Raw genomic sequence first — 23,808 nt, forward strand, 5'->3', positions numbered from 1 at the left:
GTAAAACCCAATCTCTACTAAAAATACAAAAGTTAGCTGGGTGTGGTGGCAGGCACCAGTAGTCCCAGCTACTCGGGAGGCTGAGGCAGGAGAATTGCTTGAATCCAGGAGGTGGAGGTTGCAGTGAGCCGAGATTGCACCACTGCACTCCAGCCTGGGCAAGAGAGGCAAACTCTGTCACAAAAAAAAAAAAAGAAAGAAAGAAAGAAAGGAAAAATAATAGGAAATTCTGTAAAATAAAAACCCTGAAGTAAGGATGTGTATGTGTGTGTGCGTGTGCGTGTGCGTGTGTGTGTGTGCGTGTGTATGTACACACGTGCAAGTATGCACATGTGTGTTTTGTTTGTTTGATTTTTGTCTTAAACTATAATAATTATGATAATGTGGTTCTACAGCATGAATAGATCAGTGGAACAGAATGAAAAGCCTAGAAATAAATTTATACAGGAATTTAGTAAATTATTAAAGTGGTATTTCAAATCAATAGAAAAGATAGATTATTCAACACACCCAACTGTATAATAATCTGGAAAGACAACATATTTGGATTCCCATCCTACAGGTTAAATGAAAATATATTCTATATGAATCAAATATTTTCAGAGTCCAAAGAAGTGAAAGAAATATGAGTTAAAAATATTAAATAATCTCCTATGGGGGAAAAATCTTTCCAAGTAGGACACAAAACCTGATGCCATAAACAATTTGTAACGTTGACTATACAAAAATAAAAAAAGTTGTGGATGGGAAAAAATACTTTAAATATTAAAAAGACACACAATAACCTGGTAAAAACATTCTTAAGTCATAACACAAAGGCTAATATTGTTAAAATATGAAGAATTCCTCTTCATTGATAACAAAAAGCCCTTCAAGAAAAGCAAATATATATGGAGACATAAGTACATATAACATTAAACATAAAAAAGAAGGTAAAACTCATTCATGATAAAGAAATGCAAAGCAGCACATTTTAACCTATCTGGTGAAGATAAAAACCTTTGGTAACACACTGTTTGTAAATTAAGGAGGAAATAGGTGCTCTCATATATTTATTGTAAGAATGTAAGTTAGTACAAGCTCCATCAGTTTGATAATAGCTAAAAAATTAAAATTCAAATATACTTTAACCAGACAATTCCATGTATTTGTTCATGATTGAGATGTTATATATACAAAATGACTTACTACAGTATTGCTTATAATAGCTAAATATTAGCAATATCCTCTATTTTCATCAATAAAAGAATGATTAAATAAGTATAACCATACGATGGAATACAATGTAACTACCAAAAGTAAAACTTTAACTTTAAAAAGAGACAAAGAAAGGCATTATATAATAATAAGGGGATCAGCTCAGCAAGCGAATATACCAGTTATAAATATACATGCACCCAATACTAGAGCACTCAGATATATAAAGCAAATATGATTAAGTCTAAAGGGAGAAATATATCCTAATATAATAATAGTTGGGAACTTCAACCTCACTCTCAGCATTAGACAGATCATTCAGACAGAAAATCAACAAAAAAACCATCAGATTTAAACTACACCAAGACCAATGGACCAAAAATATATTTACGGAACATTTTACCCAACAGCTGGAAAGTACACATTCTGGTTTTTTTTTTTTTTTTTTTTTTTTTTTTTTTTTTTTTTTTGAGACAGTGTCTCACTCTGTACCCTAGGCTGGAGTGCAGTTGTACAATCATGGCTCACTGCAGTCTCAACTTCTTGGGCTCAGGTGATCCTCCTACCTCATCTTCCCAAGTATGTAGGATTACAGGCATGTGCCACTATGCCTGTCTAATTTTTTTCACTTTTGCAGAGACAGGGTCTCACCATGTTGCCCAGGCTGGTCTCAAACTCCTGAGCTTAAGCAATCCTTCTGCCTTGGCCTTCCAAGGCAGGTGTGAGCTACCAGACCCAACCCCAAAACATATATTCTTTTAATCAGCACGTGGTACATTCTCTAGGATTGACCATATGTTAGGACATAAAACAAGTCTCAGGAACTTAATAAAATCAAAATTATATTAAGTATTTTATCTGACCACAATGGAATAAAATTAGACATCATAACAAAAGGCACATTTGAAACTATGCAAATACATGAAAATTAAACAACATATTCCTGAATGACCAATGGGTCAAGGAAAAAATTAAGAATGAAATTTTAATATTCCTTGAAATGAGTGAAAATAGAAATACAACATACCAACACCCATGCAACACAGCAAAAGCAGGATTAAGGGGCAAGTTTATAGCAATAAATGCCTACATCCATCAAAAAACTAGAAAGATTTCAAACAATCTAATGATGCACATAAAGGAAAAAAAGCATAAAAAATGCTTGAAAAAAGCATGCAAGAAAAGCATGAACAAATCAAACCCCAAATTGGTAGAAGAAATAATAAAGATTAGAGCAGAAATAAACAAAATTGAGACTAAAATAAATAAAAAAAATCAACAAAACAAAGTTTTTTTAAAAAAGATAAAATTGACAAATCATTAGCTAGAGTAACTTAAAAACAGAGAGATATGACTCAAATAAATAAAATCAGAAAATGAAAAAGGAGACATCACAATGGATAATAGAGAAATATGAAAGATCACTAGAGACTACTATGAATAACCATATGCCAATAAATTAGAAAACCTGGGAAAATAGATAAAATCACAGACACATTCAATCTACCAAGATTGAACCAAGTAGAAATAGAAAATCTAAACAGACCAAAAACAGGTAACAAGATTAAATGAGTGCATAAAACATCTCCCAAAAAAATAATAAAATAAAGTACAGGACCAAATGGTTTCACTGCTGAATTCTACTGAACCTTTAAAGAAGAATTAATACTAATTATTCTCAAACTAATCAAAAAAATTAAAGCAGAAGGAATTCTTCTTAACTCACTTTATGAGACCAGTATAACCCCAATACCAAAATAAGGACACAATAAAACTACAGGCCAATATCCCTGATGAACATAGATGTAAAAATCCTCAATAAAATATTAATAAACCAAATCCAAAATCACATCAAAATCCCACTTGATAGTGGGATTTATCCCAGGAATGCAAGGATGTTTCAACATACAAAAATCAATAAACATCGTACATCACATCAACAGAATGAAGGATAAAAACTGTATGATTATCTCAACAGATGATAAAAGCTTTTCATACAATTCAATATTCCTTTATGATAAAAAATCTTAATAAATTAGGTATAGAAAGAAAGAATCTCAATGTAATAAAGGCATATAACAAACCCACAGCTAACATCTTACTGAACTGGGAAAAGCTGAAAGCTTTTTTAGAACTGTAACAAGACAAGGATGCTCACTATCACCACTCTTATTCAACATAGTATTGGATGTTCTGGCCAGAACAATTAGGCAAGAGAAAGAAAGAAGGGTATCCAAATTGGAAAGGAGGAAGTCAAATTGTCCCTGTTTGCAGACAACATGATCGTATACATTGAAAAACCTATAGACTCTACCAAAAAACTTTTAGAACTGACAAACAAATTCAGTAAAGTTGCAGAATACAAAATTAACATACAAAAATCAGTTGCATTTCTATACACGAACAACAAACTACTTGAAAAAGAAAATAAAAAAGGCAATGCCATTTACAATACTCAGGTATAAATTAACCAAGGAGATGAAAGACCTCTTCAAGGAAAACTACAAAACACTGATGAAAGAAACTGAAGAGGATACAAACAAAGGGAAATGTACCACATGCTCATGGATCAGAAGAATTACTACTGTTAAAATGACAACAGTACTCAAAGCAATCTACAGATTCAATGCAACTCCTATCAAAATACCAATGACATTATTCACAGAAATAGAAATAATATCCTAAAATTTGTAGGGAATCATAAAAGACCCCAAATAGCCAAAGCCATCCTGAGCAAAAAGAACAAATCTGGAAGTATCACACAATCGGACCTTAAAATATATTACCAGGCTATAGAAACCAAAACTACACGGTACTGGCATAAAAAGACACATAAACCTAGGGAACAGAATTAAGAACTCAGAAATTAATCCATGTATCTATAACCAACTGAGTTTTTACAAAGATGCCAAAAACACTCATTGGGAAAAGGACAGTCTCTTCAATAACTGGTGCTGGGAAAACTGGATATCCATACGCAGAAGAATAAGACTAGACTCCCACTTCTCACCTTGTATAAAAATCAGGGCAAAATGGATCAAAGACCTAAATGTAAGACCTGAAATGATAAAACTAGTAGAAAAAAACATAGGATAAATGCTTCAGGACATTGGTCTGGGAAAATATTTTATGAACAAGACCTCAAAAGCACAAGTAACAAAAGCAAAAATAAACATATGGGATCATACCAAACCAAAGCCTTCTGCACAACAAAGGAAAAAACAACAGTGAAAAGACAGCCTACAAAATGGGAGAAAATATTTGCAAATTGCTCATCCAATAGGGGATTAATATCCAGAATACACAGGGAACTCAATCATCTCAACAGCAAAAAAAAAAAAAAAAAAAAAAAAAAAATCCAATTAAAAATGGGCAAATAATCTGAACAGACATTTCTCAAAAGAATACATACAAATGGTCAATGATATATGAAAAAATGCTCGACATCACTAACCAAACCACAATGAGGTATCATCTCACTCCAGTTAGAATGTCTACTATCAAAAAGACAAAAAAAAAAAAATGCTGGCAAGAACGCAGAGAAAGGGAACTCTAATATGTTGTTGATGGGAATGTAAACTAGTACAACCATTATGTAGAACAGTATGGAGGATTTTCCAAAAACTACAAATAGAGCTACCATATGATCCAGCAACCCCGCTACGGGAATTTATCTAAAGGAAAAGAAATCATTATATCCAAGAGACAACCGCACCCACATGTTTTATTGCAGCACTATTCACAATATTCAAAATATGAAATCAACCTATGTGTCTAACAGCAGATGAATATATAAAAAATGCGGTATATATACATAACGGAATGCAATTCAGCTATAAAAAAGATTGAAATCCCATCATTTGCAGCAACATGGATGGAACTGGAGGACATTATGTCAAGTGAAATAAACCAGGAACATTAAGTTAAGCACCGCATGTTCTAACTCATAAACTCATATGTGGAAGCTAAAAAAAGTTGATCTCACAGAGGTAAAATGTAGGACAAAGGATACTAGAGACTGGGAAGGGTAAGGGGTAGGGAGGGATATGGAGAGATTTGTTAAAGGATACAAAATTACCGCTAGATAGGAGGAATAAGTTCTAGTGTTCTACACCAGGAGTCCCCAACCCGCAGGTGAAGGACTGGCACCTGTCCGTGGCCTGTCAGGAACCAGGCTGCACAGCAGGAGGTGACAGGCTGGCAAGCGAGCATTACCGCTTGAGCTCCACCTCCTGTCAGATTAGCAGCGGCATTAGATTCTCCTATTATTGTGAACCCTATTGTGAACTGCACATGTGACAGATCTAGGGTGTGCACTCCTTATGAGAATCTAACGCCTGAAGAGCCTGAAGATCTGAGGTGGAACACTTTCATCCTGAAACCATCATTCCACCCCATCCGTGAAAAAATTGTCTTCCACAAAACCGGTCCCTGGTGCCAAAAAGGTTGGGGACCACTGTTCTATACCACTATAGCATGACCATAGTTAACAATGATATATTAATATTATATAGTTTCATATAGCTAGAAGGAGGATACTGAATGTTACCAACACAAAGAAATGATAGATGTCTGAGATGATGGATATGCTAATTACCCTGATCTGATTTCTACATATGTATCAAAACATCACTATGTAGACAATGAATAAGTATAATTATTTATCAATTAAAAATAAAGTTAGACAAAACCAATAAAACAAAAATAAACAAATATGTAAAATTTACAAAACTTTTCTTAAAAAAAAGACTTTGACAATCAGTGGGCTGAGCCATTTTGTGGTTTCCTGCTTCTAAAAAAATTGGATAAGAAATAGAACAATACGCAGTAACTGACATCACCAATATATTATAAATTCCTTGATCGTCACTTTTGTGAACTTATACACATCAGAAAGTCAAAGACTTGATGATCGAAATGATCAACGAGATGAAAAACAAAAGGCTATAACTTCCCCTGAGTTGGAGAATAGTGTTCAAATGTCACATCCAGTATCAAAATGCAAAAGATATTTTAAAGTAGCACTCATGAAACAGTATAGCCAAACAATCCATTTAAAAAATGGATCACCTGAAAGAAAAACCTAGAGAAAAAACAAGTTTTCCTGCTGTGGGAGCATTATTCATTCTAACATACTCTGTCTTCTACTGCTTTCTCCAGTTTAAGTTATACATTATTTGGCAATTGTAGCAACACTTTGCTTTCAATATTGTGAGAGGAACTCTTAGTTAAAAAAATGAAGGACTTGGACTCTGATTTCTAAAGTCTCCTCCAACTAACATACTATTTTCTTTTCTTTTTAATTTTTTTAAAAAAAATTTCACAGGTGTTGAATCATTTTCTTTGTTCTGAACTATCCTCATGGTATAATGGTATATCTCGAGAATATAATTCAACTCATGATACACACACAAACACACACACAGACATATATGGAATCACATAGAGATCAAGAGATACGTCTAATGAATGCTTACCTGATAACGTGTTGGCTGATTGAGAATGCTGTTAAAACTGTGTGATTCAAAAACTCTTGAGTTAGACTGAGTGAAGAGGTTTAACTAGGAAAAAATACAATTAACCTAGTAAATTAGAATACATTCATTTGGAATAAAAAATATAATCCCTTTATTCTCCTTGATAACATTTCTGGAGTCAACATTCCCAAGAAACATTTTGTGGAAGTTGAGCTTTGTAAGTGATGTAACATATTCCCAAAGGTTAAAATTACTGTGAGCAATATGCTCACATTTATCAAAATGTTGGCAGGATGTACTACTGTAATAGAACTATTTAATGGAAAATATATGTTAAAAACTGGCTCATAATAAACACAATTTTTCCTGGGGACCTTGTATACTTTATCAAAATGTACTCAAGGCATCTAGAAGGCCAAATTCCATAGAAGTTTGATCTGTTCCTGAGCCTAAGTTCCTCTTCTAGATTTGAATAGAAACATATTGCAGGTTCAGATGGCACCATTTGGTATTTTGCAGCCCTAAAATATTAGCCAAAATAACACATCTTCCAAAGCATCTTGGCCTTATACTGAGCCAGGTTCACAATTTTGGAGAGAATTGGGCTAAAGAATTTTGGTTTCCTTTTCTTTTCTCTCTTTTTCTTTTTAAGGTTTAGCTTTTGAGTGGGTAGGAACAGGAAGCAAGAGGAACACACAGGTACTACCTAGTCTTCATGTATACGAGCAGGGCCTCTTATCTGTGGCCAAGCTCTGCCACTGTAAGGTGTGATTCAAACACATGGCCCTCTAGCCAAAGAGATGATTCACCTCACCACCTAACTTCCCACCATTATAACTCAGGAAGGTGGGGGATGCTAAGAGATAAGGAAGTGCCACTGATAGGCAAGGACCTTCCTTTGTTCTCTTACAATTGTGCCTGGAGAAAACCTTAGCTAACAAAGTTAATTCTCCAATCGGCCACTGGAGGCCAGTATCTGATTGCTGACTGAGGTTAGCTGTCTAGGTTAGCTGGAAAGATTTCTTGAGGTTCCTTCCTCTCTTCTAAAAAAGAGAAATAGAAAAGTATAATTTCTCCAAATTTCTGCTGCATTCAATACATGAAGAGTATCTATGAATATGAGTAATATTAAAGAGATGTAAACAGCTATATGCAAAATTTTAAAAAATGAAATCAAAATTTTATTATTTATTGTGGCAGTTTTTAACCAGATATGGGAAGAGTGGGAAGTCGAGGAACAAGCCTCCTGAGAGATCAGTGTCCAGCTTTCTATTTCCAGCATCTTCTCTGAGAAAAGCTATTCTTTCCTGTCAATGGTACGATACAGGCAGGAGAGGACAGCCTAAATGTAATGCTTCCTTCTTGTTCCTGTGAACAGGCTGTGTTTTCTTTACAGTGGTCTAGGTAGCCAAAAGCCTACTGCGTGTGCTCTTCTCAACCTGACGTTTAGTATTTTCCCTTCTACATTATGATAATATCAGGAATGAAGACAGTGAGACCTGTTGCCTACAGAAAGAAAACTCAAGGTGTGTTCTGTGAAGTGCAAGAGTTGTGAGCTCCCACACTTGAGACTTTCTTTTTTGCAATAAAGCTTCAGTTAATAAATCCCCAGAAAAACAAAAGTCCCTCAAAGCAAAGTCAATTTCAGTAGCAGCAGGAGCTGCCCAGGATGACAACTAGAGCCTGGCTCCTTTAAGAGACCAGCTACCGCACAGCTGAAGGTACACCTCGCTGAGAGGAAGTGGGCCAGTAACCAAGGGTGGACTCAGGTGCTGAACATGAGGCATCCAGGTGCCGCAGAGAGAGCTAGGCATCTGATGCTAAAATACTTGAATTCTGCACCTACCCCACACTGGTCAGTTAATGTGACCTTGCATAAGCAAATTATCTGAATAGCTTCAATTGTCTTATCTATAAAATGGGAATAATGATAATACCTACCTCACAGCGTTGCATGAGGTTCAAATGTACAGGAAAGCACTTTGTAAACTGTGAATGAGGAAGGGCACTGATATTTGTTGAGGCTGGAATTTTGTAGATCTCATGTAATCCTCACAACAACTCTACAAAGTTAGACAATTGTCTACAATTCGTGGACAATTAAGGCTCAGAGTAGTGAAGTGATTTATCCATGTTTCTTGTTAATAAGCCCTAAGTGCCACAATTCAAATCCAGGTCTAATGTCGAAGCTCTCTTCTTTGTGTTATACTGCTTCTCACTACATACATGAGGTATTATTTTAAATCATGGGCTGTCACAACCAATCGCTGACTTGTAACTCAATAGCCTTAAGAGCCCATATCCAGGTCAAACAAAAAAAGATTTAAAAGGTCACTTTCTTAAAGAATACAATTCTTGAAGATTCACAACAATTTTAAAAAGCAATAAGTTAAATTGCACTAATCTTAACTTTTTCACCTAGTTTCAACTGAGAAAAAATATCTACTTTCGCTCAGGAAGGCCTATGCTTTATGGGGATAACACTGATATCTCGTGGGCTTTCAGGATGTTATAGCTACAGACCATTTTCATAATTTTAGAAAAAGTTATATTTTAACTCTATACATTTGTTCCTGTCTGCCTCATTCCCTATTATTTAGGTTCACTCACATCCTTCTATCTATACCATTCTATCTCTGAAAGTTAGTTCATGATAACAAAGTATGATCATGAAAATTATCTTCTTTAAGTTAAACTACGACCCAACTGAGATAACTCAAGGGTTTCTTGCTTATTTATAAAATGAGTATTTATGGTTATTTGAGGATGCTCTTGGGCCTGTATCTATTTTATGACACTAATGGAAAAAAGATTATTTAGCCAAATAAAAAGTTTCTACAAAAAAGGAGAATATGGTGGTGGTGAACTATACATAAGCCAAGAGGAAGGCTGGAAGTTTAAACTATTTAACTTCAGAATAACAGTTGAGAAGCATGGAACACACAAAAACAAAGTGTTTTCTAACAGTGACTTTTCTGGTTACTTTTAACAACTTAAAGGCTTTTTTGTTTGTTTTTAATCTGGCAGTTTATATGATGTTCTGATCAAAAGCAGGGCCTCAACTCAGTGACTTCTTGAAACATCATGAAAATATTTAGTATTAGTCTGTGAAAGACTGTGGACTAGACAGTTACTTTTAACATCTTCTAAGTTCACACATAAAAATTATTGAACAAACATCAAAAGACAAGAAAAAAAAGACAGAACATTTATTTTAAGGTCTTGGTAAGTTTTCGATACCTACCCTGGACTTTGAGTTACCCATTCCCATTTCTATATCCTTCTGAAGCCTTCTCCTTCTGCATTTGGGAAAGTTAACGATTCGCATGATGAAATAAACAAATGATTTTGGACTAGGAACTAGACTGAAAGGTGGAGGTAATGTTTTTCCATCATCAAAATAGGATAACCAAAGTTTTGAACGAGCAAACTTCCATTCTACATCACTGTCATCCTGTGTCACAAAAATAGAAAAAAAAACTAATTTTAAACGCTCAATATTCTAGTGACTGATGCTAATAGGTTTTTTACAATGAATCTAAGTTACATTTTTGAAATAGGTAACTTATACACATTTATCTACATATATTCTATAGACCTACATAATATTCTCATTTTTCAAATATAAGATACTCATTCTTTTTCATATGCCTCTACCTGTACCCACTGAAATTTAACCAGAACTTCCTGTCTAACATCCAAAAACAATGCAAAAAAGACAAGAAAAATAGAGTGCCAAGGAAGGATAAAAAGATTAATTCCTCCCTCTGTCCCCCACTCAGTCAATTCTGCATGTTTGACAATAGTTGCCTATTTCCCATCCTCCTTCCTCACCTATACCTATCCAAGCCAGGTTGTAGACACAGCATATTATATTTCAAGGGCAAGGAGAAAAATGATTCTCAGATGAATTGCTTTTTGGCATTTCTGTGTTTACCATATGTCCCCAAATGTCACATAAGCCCCCCGGAGTACCTGAACTTGTTTTACATCTCCTTCCATTCTCTGTGCTGCCCACGGTGATGGCGATAACCACCCTAACTGATAGGAGAAATGAAGGGAAGGGGTCCTTATGAGGAGGAAGCTGGCTCTCTCAGTTCACACAGCCTAGAAGGCCATTAGGACCAAAACTTCTACTTTGAGAACACTATATTATGAGTTTCTAAAACATACATAGAGATTTGGTGGAGTTAACAAACTGCAAAGCACTAAAAAGATACTGAACACTGAACTGAAGGACATAAGAAAACATATATACAACAGTGAAGAGAGGTACCAAACCCAGCCCAATCCAAAACCAAGAATCAAGTGATTTCTAGAATACTCAAAATTTTGACTGGATTAAGAACACCATTAGTGTTTGCCAAACATCTGGTCATTCTACCAGGTAGAATTGTGGGCTGGCTAATTGAAGAGAGAGTAATTTCCTTAGGGCCAATACTTCTTCTAGCTACTAATTTCAAAACTTCTGAAATATACCCTGAGAGAAGGCGGAGCAGCAGTAAATTCATGGGGACCCCTGCTGTGCACCTAGAAGACAGAAAAACGTGTAGAGCTATCTATCCAGGTAGAAAACACAGGGAAAGGCTCAGGCTCTGTGTGGATATAAGCCTCTTTGTTACATGAGCTGGAGCTCAGCCACAGGGTACGGAAGCAGATGTATACTATCAGAATAGGATGACAAGGATAGACACTATGGATAGAAAACCGATTTACCTCAATTTCTTGATATGAGCTATTAATCATAGCAATTAGCATGTTGAGTAAAACGACCACCATAGTTACATTGTATATTCCATAAAGAACGTATCCAATATTTTCTATGAATTTGTGATCATATTTGAGCACAACGGAAGTCACTTCAGACAACCCAAATATTGACCAAAATAAAGTCTTGAAACTTTCTTCTACACTGGAAAAATAAGATAAAAAGTAAGTAAGTTAACAGTTTTCAATATCTAAGAGTGAAAAGTAAAAAACAAGTTAGGGTTTAACTACTGTACAGATGTAAAATGCCACCATAATATACTCCAAGAGCAGAATTACTTTGTTATGACATTTCATAGAAAAATTATTCTTTCAGGTTTTCAGGAACTGATGATTAAATGGTGCCAATGCCTAGCTTTTCTGAAGTTATCATCAAGTGAAAATTCTCTGAACTCCACAGGAGAAAGCTGAAGTCAAGTCACAATAACCATTCCTTTCTCCTACAAAAATGGGAATTTGCTGTTTGATTTTGTATGTGATTTAGAAATTTAAATCAGGTTTTCTGTAGTAGAACAGGGTTGGGATTAAAATTATATACCCAATTTTTTAAAAGTATGTAAAAACATATTCCTTGCAGCATCATTTGCAGTAGGGAAGAATGAAAGTAATCTAAATATCCATCAATAGGGGACAGGCTAAATAATTCTGGTATATCCAGATGATGGAATGCTATGCAGCCACTGTAGGAAAATGAGACAGATCGAGCTTTGTGTGTTTATATAAAATTATATCAAAGATACAGTAAATGAAAAAATAAGATATAGCAAGTGTGAAATATTCTATCATTTAAATAAAAAAGAAGGGCATACAAATACTTATATTCTTTTTTATATAAAAAAACTCTGAAAATATCCAAAAGACACCATTGTCTCTGGGAACTAAGGATAAGTAAGAGACTGGGCCAAGGGTAGGGAGAAGGACAGGCATTTCCCTGTAGACGCCTCTCTATTTAAATTTTTTATCATAGGAACACATTACCTACCTAGAAATACTTAACTGGAAATGAAGAGGAGGCAGCAGAATGAAAGATTCCTGTTCTTTTCCCTTAATTTATGTAATGTACTTCCTGATTCTTCCACCACAACAATTAACACTTAGGCCCTCACCAGACTAATTACCTACGTTCGTCCCTTAAATGATCTTTGGGTGGTTTTGTCACAGAACCAAATTGTAATCACTAGTGAACTAAATTAGTAATCATTAAATTAAAGATTTACACACATAAAATTCCATTACACCTTCAAAAGTAAGTCTTTTCTCAGAGAAAGATTTGTGAAAAAGTACGTTTTAAGTTTGTTATAACACATCCTAAATAACAATGAATTTTATAGATTTGTAGGTTTTAGGACTAGTTTATTCATTCACTCATAAAACAAATATTGACAGAGCACCTATTATGTTCTAGAAATTTTGCTACACCCTGAGGATGGAGGGTTGAATAGAACTCTATTCCTATAGAGTTACTCTCTATTACAAAACATTTGGCTGTGTGATATCATGGCGTAGATGCTGACAGGAGAGTAAGAAAAACTATAATCTTTTTGTTCCTACCATTTATTTAACCGTATCACAAAATTCTCCCGCTCCTTCCTCTTGCTCCTTTGCAAACCTTGCTGCCCCTAGCTTCTCCTCGAATCTATATGGAGTGCATGTGTGGGAAGAGGGGGATAGTAAAAAAGGAAAGGACACTGGCAGTTCTGAGCTCCTACTGTGGGCAAGAGGCTTTATATAACTCACCTTACATAATTGTCACAACGACCTTATTTAAACTTTATTGTGCTTATTTTAAAAATAAGGAAACTGACACTGAGAAATGTTCAGGAACTTAACCAAAAGCCACAGCTAGAAACAGCAGAGATTGCATTCAAATCCACGTCTGCATGATTTTCAGCCTATGTCCTTTCTACTACATTGAATGGTCACATCCCTAGATAAAACAGTGAAGAAAATAGAATGTATAAAATGAGTTACCATAGAGTTAAAAGGAAAATGGGGGCAGGGATCACATTGTGTGCAAGATCTCTTTGTAATTTCCCTGCTGGGTTCAAACAGGTTTTTTCTTCATTACAATAAAGCGAGTTTCAAGTCTCTTTCACCTCTAAGACCTGTTCTATATTAACTATTAAAAAATTCATTTTAGAACAATTGAGATGTCTACAAGGGCTTGATATGCTACTTTAGTCTATAGAGTACTTACTGAGTGTATAGTTTGTTTCCAGCAGTGGCATTATTGGGAACAAAGGGAGAGCAGGGAGGGTTTATGACCTTCCCACCTGGAAGAACTGCAGTAGAAGGGGGGCCCTATATTCATGACAACCAAACACCACTGGGTGAGAACAGATCTCACAATCTGGGTGTCTCCATGCTGCAGGAACTTGAAGGGAAAATGACTAAGGAAACTTGATCAAGGAAGACTTCATGGAAGAGGTGAGTCTCCAGTGCAGAAACCAGTATGGCCAAAGGAAGAAACTGGTATTACCATGATAGTGGGCTATAAAATGTTTAGCTATAACTTCCTCTTACTCGACTTCCTGTACCGATCAATGAATATATTAAAATAAAAGCTGATGCTTCCTTTTTGAAAGAAGAGTACTGGCTACAAAATGATGAAACTAATTTTAATGTTATACATAATGTAAGAGACACCCAGTATTAGAAATCTGTTATCCCGTTTTCTTAAAATAGCCAGTTTTGTCTAGGGTTTTTCCAAATTCTGACCCATTCTGTGGTCAAACTCTCACTAAGCTCAGAGATGAGCCTTCAGAGCAATATAATCAACACAAGCACTAACTGTTTTTGATGGATTATTTTCTGTGCTTAAAAACATCTTTATTACAATCAGAGAAATTTTTCCTTTGCTTCCTCTAGATTGGTTAGAATTTCTCTTTCTCATACCTGTATAATAAGATATTTTACTTACGTGGTAAAAGCAGCATTTACTTTAGCCCCAAGGTAGTAAGAATAAAGTATGAACATGCCAATCATAAAGGCAAAAAACACCATAATAAAGAGGACCATGAACTTGAATATGTCCTTTACAGTCCTTCCAAGAGAGATCTGCAGGGGGCCAAAGCTCTCATTTGCAGGGAGGATGTACGCAATCCGAGAGAAGCTGAGCACAACAGCTATGGCATAAAGGCCTTCAGATATAATCTGCGGGTCAGAAGGGAGCCATTTATCTCTAGCTAGAAAAAAGAGAGAAAGAGATTAAAAACAGAGCTTTCTATTCATTGCCAACTACGCAAAGCAAATACCTTAAATAGGATCTATCTTGTAGGTAGGTGGTTACCATCTCAGTTGAAACTAATCTAGATTTAATTAACTGTCCAGGGACTATTTTCATCTTAAACCAGAAACGTAAATTCTATATTACTTTAGATGGAGGGTACACTATTATAAAGATACTAAGCTGACTTCACATTCAGCAGAAACAGAATAAAATACAAAACATGGAGAGGTTAAAACACTTCGTTAGACACAGACTGTATCCAGGATGACAAAACAACTGGCTTGACTGATTTGTCCCTTCAGTTATTAGATTTACTGACCAGTTATTTTGCCATCCTATAGGCACAGCCGGAGTGTAACTTCTTTTCCATATTTTGTGGGAAAATTAGTTCATCCAACAATTCATGCAAATAAAATATTTCGAGGAGTGAGAATGTCACTGAATCACAATGGTGCTGACGATGTGGTATCTCAGCAATATAACTTGTCCCCGAAAAATGTAAAATGCCACTGAAGTAAAAGAATTTTGGATATAGATTCAGAATGAGGACCCCTAACAACCCTTTCAAGGTCACTTATTAAGTCTGCAGCAGACCTGTCAGGTCAATGAAATATTATGTGGTTAATTGTGCAAACTTGCAGACATCTGCAATAACAACAAAACTTAACATTTGTTGATCAGTTCAGCCACTGTGGAAAGCACTTTGAAGATTTCTCAAAGAACTTAAAACAGAACTACCATTCAACCCAGCAATTCCATTAGTGGGTATATATCCAAATGAAAACATATTGTTTTACCAAAAGACACATGCACTTGTATCTTCATTGCAGCACTATTCACAATAGCTAAGATACGGAATCAACCTAGGTGCTCATCAACAGTGGACTGGATACAGAAAATGTGGTACATATACCCCATGGAATACTATGCAGCCACACAAAAGAATAAAAATCATGTCCCTTGCAGCAACATGAATGCAGCTGGAGGCCATTATCCTAAGTGAATTAATGCAGGAATAGAAAACCAAATACAGCAGGTTTTCACTTATAAGTGGAAGCTAAATAGTGGGTATTCATGGACATAAACATAGCAACAATGAAACTGGAAAACTACTAGAGGGAGGAGGAAAGGGTTGAAAAACATCTATTGGGTATATGCTCAGTACCCAGGTAATGAGGTCATTCCTAGCCCTAAACCTCAGAATCATGCAATATGCTCAGGTAACAAACCTGCACATGTACCCTCTGAATCTAAAAAAAAGTTTAAAAAATTAACATTTCTTGACTATTTAATATGTGTCAGACACTGCTTTCAATGATCCTATGGATTCGATATTATTATCCTCTCTTTAGAGATGCAGAAACCAGACTTAGAAAGATTAAAAATTGATCAAAACAATACATATAGGAGATAGGGAAGCCTGAATCCATCCCTTCCAGACAACAGTCATTAAATATACATAAATAAATTTCAGTAAATAGGTTATGAAATAGTCAAGATACCTAAAATACAATCTAAAATTAATTCTTTAATTACAAATGGTGATCATTTGCTCATTTGAACAAGTCTCCTTGGTATATAAAAATCTTTGCTTGCTGAGAATAACAGAGGTGCTTAATTACATCTTATATTTTGGAGCGGAAATCCAGCCTTCAATAACGTTAACATGCTCCTTGTACTCATCACAATGTGCCCTAATTACACCTATAAAAAATTATTCTTCACAACCAGATCACAGTTAAACTCTGTGCCTGAGTTCCCTTACCTGTAAGATGAAGATTAGACAACACTTTCTAAAGTCTTTTCCAGATTTCAGATTTTACAACTATATACAAATTTGCTAACTGTGGCTCCTCAATTTGGCCTCAAGGGAAGGGAGGCTAACATTACTTACCATTGGTTTGTACGGGGCAAGGAAGGCATCAATGTTCTTTCACACCGGATGTCAGCTGAGGTCTCACTGCTCTTCATAATATAGAGATATTTGACATGAACCCCATTCCATGCCATGTGAACAGGACAACATCCTCCCAAAATATTTCTGCTGGTTCTCCAGAGCTTACATTCTCACGGTCACTTTAGAACCTACTTCCTGCCTCTGTTGAATTACCGTTCACTTTGCCTGCAGAGCAGTTTGGCAACTTTTATTATCTTATCTCCTTGAACCCATGCTCTCAGGGACTTATCTTCCACATCAAGCAGTTTATCAAACTATTTTTTCCCTAATTAAGACAGTCTCCCAATAGTAATTATCTTATAGGCTTAAAGGTAATTTTCTTCCACCTTGCAACATTGTCTTTTTATAGCTATGAAAACAGGCACAGTGAAGCAAATTGACTTGAACAAGTTTACACAGCAAAGGGGGTCAGAGCCTTGAAATGAATCCAGTTTTGTAGGTTCCAAAGTTCATGCTTTCTCCACTGTCCATAAATATTCAATACACCTCTCATACTAAACATACTCCAATTGGCATTTCCTTCCAAAATGTGGTTCCAATACCTTTCCCAAAACATAAGGGGACCCTGAAGCTAACAACTTACCATAAGTGAAATACTGTATCTCTGGTGGGAGTGTCACTTCACTGAGGTCACTCTCTTGGACGTAACTGTCCACATACTGTTGTGCCTTCGTTGCCTGAAGGAAAGCTAGGAATCTGGCTGTGAAAGCAGCAATGAAGATGGACAGCATCCCAAAGTCGAGCACATTCCACAACTGCAAAATGTATTCCCTAGGTCCTTCCAGCCAGAGCTCTTTACATTCAGACCACATCATTCCTGTCACAACAAATACAGAGGGTGCAGGTCAGATTTTACAGGCCAGACCGAGAAGCCATTATTGTGTCCACCATCAGGTCACATCTCTACCCTACACGTCAAGCACAGTACTAGGCATCACAAAGCATTGACTGACTGACTGTATGGTCACTGAGGCCCTGTGCAGAGTTAAATGGAAGAAGCTCCTGCTAAGAAAATAATTCACCCCACCACACTAGAATTTGGAGAAGCGGTCCACATGTGGCACCAGAGATGTCTCTATTCATGAGAGGAGGTGGTGGAGGGGGGTGAGGAGAAGAAAGAAGGAAAGGAAATAAGGAGAGAAGGCTCTTCAAGTTATCCCATAAGACTTTTGGAGAAGAAAATATGTTCTATACAATCACAATGGTTAGTTATCAAACCATAGTGATTATTGGAGAAATAAGTCCACAAGATTTTTAACAAGAAGAACAGTTTCCCAATGATACTCATATCACACTCTTCTCCTCTCTTCTCATTTCCATGTCATGCTAAAAAGTGAGCAATATCATTTGAAAAAGATGAAACCCTTAAGTGAGAGGCCCTAGGACATTCTGAAGAAACTGAAAGCAGAAAATGCCATTCTGGGACAAGAGGACAAAATAGTACAACTTAACAACTTAACAAATTGTCCAACTTAACAAATTGTCCTGACTACATAAAGGGAAAATATTGTAGAATTTTTAAAAAATGTAATGGCTTAAAAGAAAATGTATAAAATAATTACTTGACCTAGGCTGAGGCCACAGGAGTGAATGGGAGGAAGAACTAACCTACTAACTCAGAAAATGAGAAGACACCAAGACTCACATTGGATAAAACAAATACAAAAATGACTTCGGATTAATCAGAAATAAACAACCTGGTTCCAATCTCCATTTCTTAGCAGAGAACACAATAAATTATTTTCCTCACATTACTTCAAATTCTTATTTTAACACAGCTATTCAAAATGGGTTATTGTAAGATGAAATAGGTTGGTGCAAAAGTAATTGCAGTTTTTGCCATTTTAAAAATAGTAAAAACCACAGTTATTTTTGTACCCAACCTAATAACAAACATTCTGAAAATGAAAACTCTCCTAAAATCTCTGGAACTAAAACAACAAAGAAAGTATTTGTCATCAGTTGATAGCCATTGGGTTATTTCATAAGTATTTCAATTAAATAATCACAGTGAGTTACATTTTAAAACTTACATCTTGTTCAATAACTGAAGTTAGATTTCTGAAACATGGTATATTTGTAATTAGGGTCATGTTACTCATAAAAAATTTTATTTAGTGTTAAGGGACACCTTTTAGCATTATCTAGCTAGAAAATTATTTGGTTATTTTGCTATTTAGCTTATCTTGCAACAGTGATGTTGTCACCGTATAAGATATAATAACATTTTTTTTCAATAGAAAATGACAATTATTTCTATAATTACTTTTTGGTAGAAATTAGGATATTTAAAATAAAAGACTTACCAAGAACCCAGACCATAATTAGCATTTCAGTCCATGTAAACTGGGTGGTTTTCACCCTGAAGATCTGTTTGGGATAGTCAATAACTGTGATATTGGGCAGCGTGGTGATGCCTTCGAACCTGTCTGAGGCATTGAACACAAGCAGACCCAGGAAGATGATGAAAGAAGCTGCATGTGCTACAAACTTCATAAAAGGGCTTCGCAGGATTTTCCCCAGCTGTAACAAACCAAAGAGGAAAAGTTTGCTTCAGAAAATCTGGCTTTCACTTGTGGAGATTACAATATAGGATTAAAAAAAAATAGATGAAAGGAGAACACTCAAAATTCTGCTTCTGTTTCCAAAAAGCTCTACATTATGAAAAATATTCTTTTTTAGGGGAATGCTTCCTCCAAAAATAATTTAATAAGTATTCAAAATTCATTGTTTCTGAATGTCCAATTTGTCTTAGGGTAGACTGCATTCACAGATGCACTTCTGGAAATCACAGGGCCTATACTGGTTCTTGCTCTTATTTTTACACAAAAGAATATGCAAAGTCTGGATTTTAGGGTCTGGAAAAAGAAACTTCAACTTTGTATTGTGTAATTCTTCATTGCTTTGTAATTGAGATGTTATGAGGATCTTATAGACTCATATAAGACATTAAAAACCCTTTGAAGATTAAAAAAATTACTACTACAGAAGTAAATTTTAGTTCTCATTTCTAAATATTCCAAAATCAAGTTATACCTGGTATGCTATAAAAAAAGGCAGAAAATATTAGAACCAAGATGAATATTGTACCTGTTACTGCCCCTAATAAGGAGATACACAATAATTAAAACCTCTAAGTAGGTTAACTTAATTGAAAGTGATCTCCGAGTTGGATAATCATGTAAATGGTACAAAGGGACTTCCAAAGTTCAGTATATAATTATTTTAAGGTGACTCCTTTAAAATCCCCTATGATATAATGTCCTTAAAAGTCCCATGTTCCAGTGAAAATGAAAAACCATTCCTCCCGTCCCAAGGGCCCCCACAGTCCAAGAATTAGGTACATTTGGTAGATTTATCAAGTATGTTCTCTCTTCTACACTCTCAGACCCTGCTTTTTAACTCTGTCTGTGACCTTATAAAGTACTGAGGTTCACATTTAAGGGACTGTTAACTCCAAACAAATGTTTTTGTAGGTCTAGAACCTTAATGTGATATCAATAAATGATGAAAGAGATGTCAGGGATTTTTGGGATTGAACATGAATGCACACAGACGAATGTCACATTTTCCATGTTAGACACAGAAAAATAAACAACACATTTACACATCACCTTGTTGTTACACAGCTGCAAAAAGGGCACGTTTGGGGGTAGCTTATCCGTAGCACATAGAAATTTCTTGGGATTACCAAGTCTGTTTCTCCTAAAGGTCAATCTTTTAAAACTTTAAGTAACATGAAAAGAAAGCAGAATGCCAATCTCAAAAATGGGACATACATGGAAAATTCTTGCTATGTTGCCTTTTTCCATAAGATAGGTGGTATACGGCAGCTCTAAACATGGGCTCTGGGAACGGCTCAACTTCCATGTTTCCCTTCTCTGCAGAGCACGCCACACTGTTAGTTGTATTTGTAAAAGTGCAGGGAAAAAAGAAGTGGACTCCAAGATGGCTACTTCAAACCTGATGGAATGTTTTAACTGATTAAGTTCCCCTAAGAGACAAACACTTCTAAACCTGAACTTTCCAACTCATTTCCTTCAGAAAAGAAAATTATTTGGGTAGGATATGATTTTTTTTTTATTGCATGCCCTCTCATATTATTTATAGTTTTTCATCTTTAGTGTTTACGTATTTGAAGAATCTTAAAGTAATTTTCCATGATACGTAACAAAAGAACTTGGCTGAGTCATCAAACATGATCAAAATGACAAACTTTCTGCCTTAACTTGCATGGGCAACGCAATGATGAAATGAGATGGATGAATATTCTCACACATATATGGTGTTTGCAGAGCAGAACTCTGCCGGGGGAGACTGCTGAGCCAGAGAGATGACAGATTTCCAGGATCATTTGTAAGTGCCCTTGACTCATTTTGCCTTGAAACTACCTCTGACTTAAACAAAACCAAACTTCAGAATATAAAAACAGGATTAAAGGATCTCAGCACAGCTCCTTCTCTCTGGCAGTGCCTGTAATAACTGGCATGAATAGTATTCCTTTCCACATCTTGCTAGGGGATCTCTTGGGCACAACTAAATTGATTTTACATTGGAAAGTTGAGAGGAGAATAAAGGTACTAACCAAAATGATCCAAGCAAAACCAAATAAACAATCTAAAAAAATCTAAAACCCCTGAACCTAAATCCTACATTTTTAAGAACTGTCTGAATTAACAAAGGGCTAGGGGAACCTGACATGCATTTTCTTGAAGACTTTGGATACCACTGCTGTTCTCAATTGTGCTTCACACACTTAACCTTGGATTTCTTCTGACACGTCCAAATGGGTTGCCCTTCTAGTTCCCAGCGTAACTGTTTCTTGGTACTACTGCAGCAGTGCACTCCATTCCCCGGTCTGTTCACAGGCCAGCCCAGTCGACACTCTACTTATTAAGCCGTCAATAAAATCAATACAAGGGCTAGTTCACTCAAGCAGCTTTTCCTTCTCTGTCTACCATGAGGATTTAATCTTAAAAGCCTAAGTACTTTATGCTTGCAAATGTGGTATATCCCACTGGTACCAAATCCTTTTTCATCCCTTATTTGAATTGATCCAGTAATTAAAAAGGAGAATCTGTGTTCTTGAATCAATTAACATTCAGGGTAAAACTGATAAGATTCTTAAGCATGAAGCTTTTTATTTTTTTATCCCAAAGAGACACAGTACACCACCACAGAGGAAATAGATGTAGAAAGCAAGTACCCTGCTGCAAGGTGCGATCCAGTAGCCAATGGCCAGGAATGGAAGGCCCAGGGCCACGACCAGCACAACGAGACACTTGATAGCTATGGTCTGCTCCCTTAGGCCTGAGAGGTTCTCATACCAGATCGTCAAGAGCTGCTGCTGGCAGTTGGGATGAGCCACAAACTATTGGGAGAGAGAGAGTTTGAGAAGGGGAGAGAAAGGTAAGTTACCATGCCATTGTCAATAGCTCAACTATTAAATACACATGCATCCTAAAGATATTAAAGTATATTTTTTCTAGCATATTGGTACTGGAAGGTTCTGGTAATGTTCTTCTTAGCTTTCCCTCCATTTTTCAAAATTGTTTCAGAACTAATAGAAGAATTAGAATGGAAATGAGAAGGTAAAATTGGTGTTGTCCTTAATCACAGTTCTTTTTGATAGAAACCCTCCATGATTCACAGATTTCTCTGTGGAATCTGGGTGACATCTGGCTTCTTTTGTAAAAATGTGTCCCATCTTGCTGTTGGCCAGCTTACTTGCATTCAGTTCAAAATGGAAAAGAAGAAAAATTACTTGGTTTATTGTAGGCTATAGCTAAAAGAGAAATGTGTGAAGTTTCGCGAGCAACCCCTAAAATGCTACATACAAAAAAATGCATAATGCACCCTTTGTGTAATTATGTACTATTACTGCAAATCTGTAAAAGGTCTGAAAAATAATCAATTGAACTTACAAATATTATGCTGGGTCTACACATGCACTTCTTCCAGGAACTGGCACCAAATGCCACTTCCCTCCTGTCCTCTTTTTTATTGCTTCCTTTATCAAAAGGTCAAAAGAACACGACTATTTATCTTTAGCAGTTCTTTAATAAATACAATTCTAATCAGGAAAAATGAGCAAATTATACTTATTTCAGCCCAGCCATTTGATTTTTTTTCCCGTTTGATTTTGTTAAGTTATCTGCCTGCATCATTTAGAGGGACTGGGATTTCTTTAAAGCCCTGTTCTTATTCAAGAAGCAGAATGTATTTGTACTCAGGCCCGTGTAAAGGTCCCTATGCCAAAATCTGCCCATTTGTAGCTAGACACACCTTTTTTTGAATGGTCATATGCTCTTTGTCCAAGCTCAGGAATTCAAAAATCAACTATGAGTGACAACATATTTTTTAAAGGAGTTCTTAGCAACACAAAAATCAAGGTGTCACTATCTTCTAAAAAACAGAATAAGCAATAACAATGAACCTGTTAAGAAACACCCATGAAATGTTTTTGGGAACTGAGAAACAGAGTAGCTGCAGTTCCTACTTGTCAAAAGGTTCCTCTTTGATCAAGTTCTAGTTAATGATCCTGATGATTCTTAGTAACTCCAGGCAATTCCTAGAGTTATTAACATTTGGCTCTTTATCAAAGCCCACCTACAAGGAAATGCACAGGTTTCCACTGACTGGTGCATAGTTTCCCATCAACAATTTTAATTAAAAAAGAAAGTCTCATCTCCCAGGACAGGCGATGTAGGTTCAATTTCCCCCAAATCCCTGCCTTTGCCCCCAGAGTACACCCAGTGTAAAGTCCACTGATGGCTGCACTGGCGGCTGCCTCCGCATCACCATACATGCATACTTAACGACCCACAGACAGAGGTGGTGAGAATAAATTTATGAATATTAGATTTGAAATAATTAACTGAGTCATTATGTTGAAATTCTAAGCCTCAATGTGATGGGTATTAGAAAGCTAGGCTTTCGGGCGGTAATTAGATCATGAGGGAGCAGCCTTCATGAATGAGACTGGAGCCCTGATAGGAAGAGGCGGGAGAGCTCGCTCTTTCCACCATGTGAGGATACAATGAGAAGTCAGCAGTCTGCAACCCAGAGGAGAGCCCTCATCAGATCTTCACTATGCTGGCATCCTCATTTTGGATTTCCAGCCTCCAGAACTGTAAGAAATAATTTTTTTTTTTGAGATGGAGTTTCTCTTTTGTTGTCCA

The 23,808-nt window shown here is 36.0% G+C and overlaps 1 protein-coding gene across 6 annotated transcripts in view; it reads right to left on the minus strand.

The window, feature by feature from the left end:
- Nucleotides 1-23,808, minus strand: part of TRPC3 (transient receptor potential cation channel subfamily C member 3) — a 73,596-nt gene that overhangs the window by 14,843 nt on the left and 34,945 nt on the right. For 3 of the 6 annotated variants that reach the window (XM_034959105.3, XM_034959104.3, XM_055111799.2), the window contains exons 4-11: nt 21,834-21,998; nt 18,934-19,150; nt 17,211-17,444; nt 14,362-14,626; nt 11,391-11,586; nt 9,919-10,128; nt 8,616-8,663; nt 6,675-6,758 (exon numbers count right to left, since the gene is read on the minus strand). In XM_034959105.3, the coding sequence (XP_034814996.1) occupies nt 6,675-6,758; nt 8,616-8,663; nt 9,919-10,128; nt 11,391-11,586; nt 14,362-14,626; nt 17,211-17,444; nt 18,934-19,150; nt 21,834-21,998 (1,419 nt within the window). The remainder of the gene's footprint in view (nt 1-6,674; nt 6,759-8,615; nt 8,664-9,918; nt 10,129-11,390; nt 11,587-14,361; nt 14,627-17,210; nt 17,445-18,933; nt 19,151-21,833; nt 21,999-23,808) is intronic. The other 3 variants (XM_003816411.6, XM_034959106.3, XM_034959107.4) reach the window with 2 other exon arrangements.

Source organism: Pan paniscus, chromosome 3, assembly GCF_029289425.2.
Source record: "Pan paniscus chromosome 3, NHGRI_mPanPan1-v2.0_pri, whole genome shotgun sequence".
Classification (NCBI taxonomy): Eukaryota; Metazoa; Chordata; class Mammalia; order Primates; family Hominidae; genus Pan; species Pan paniscus.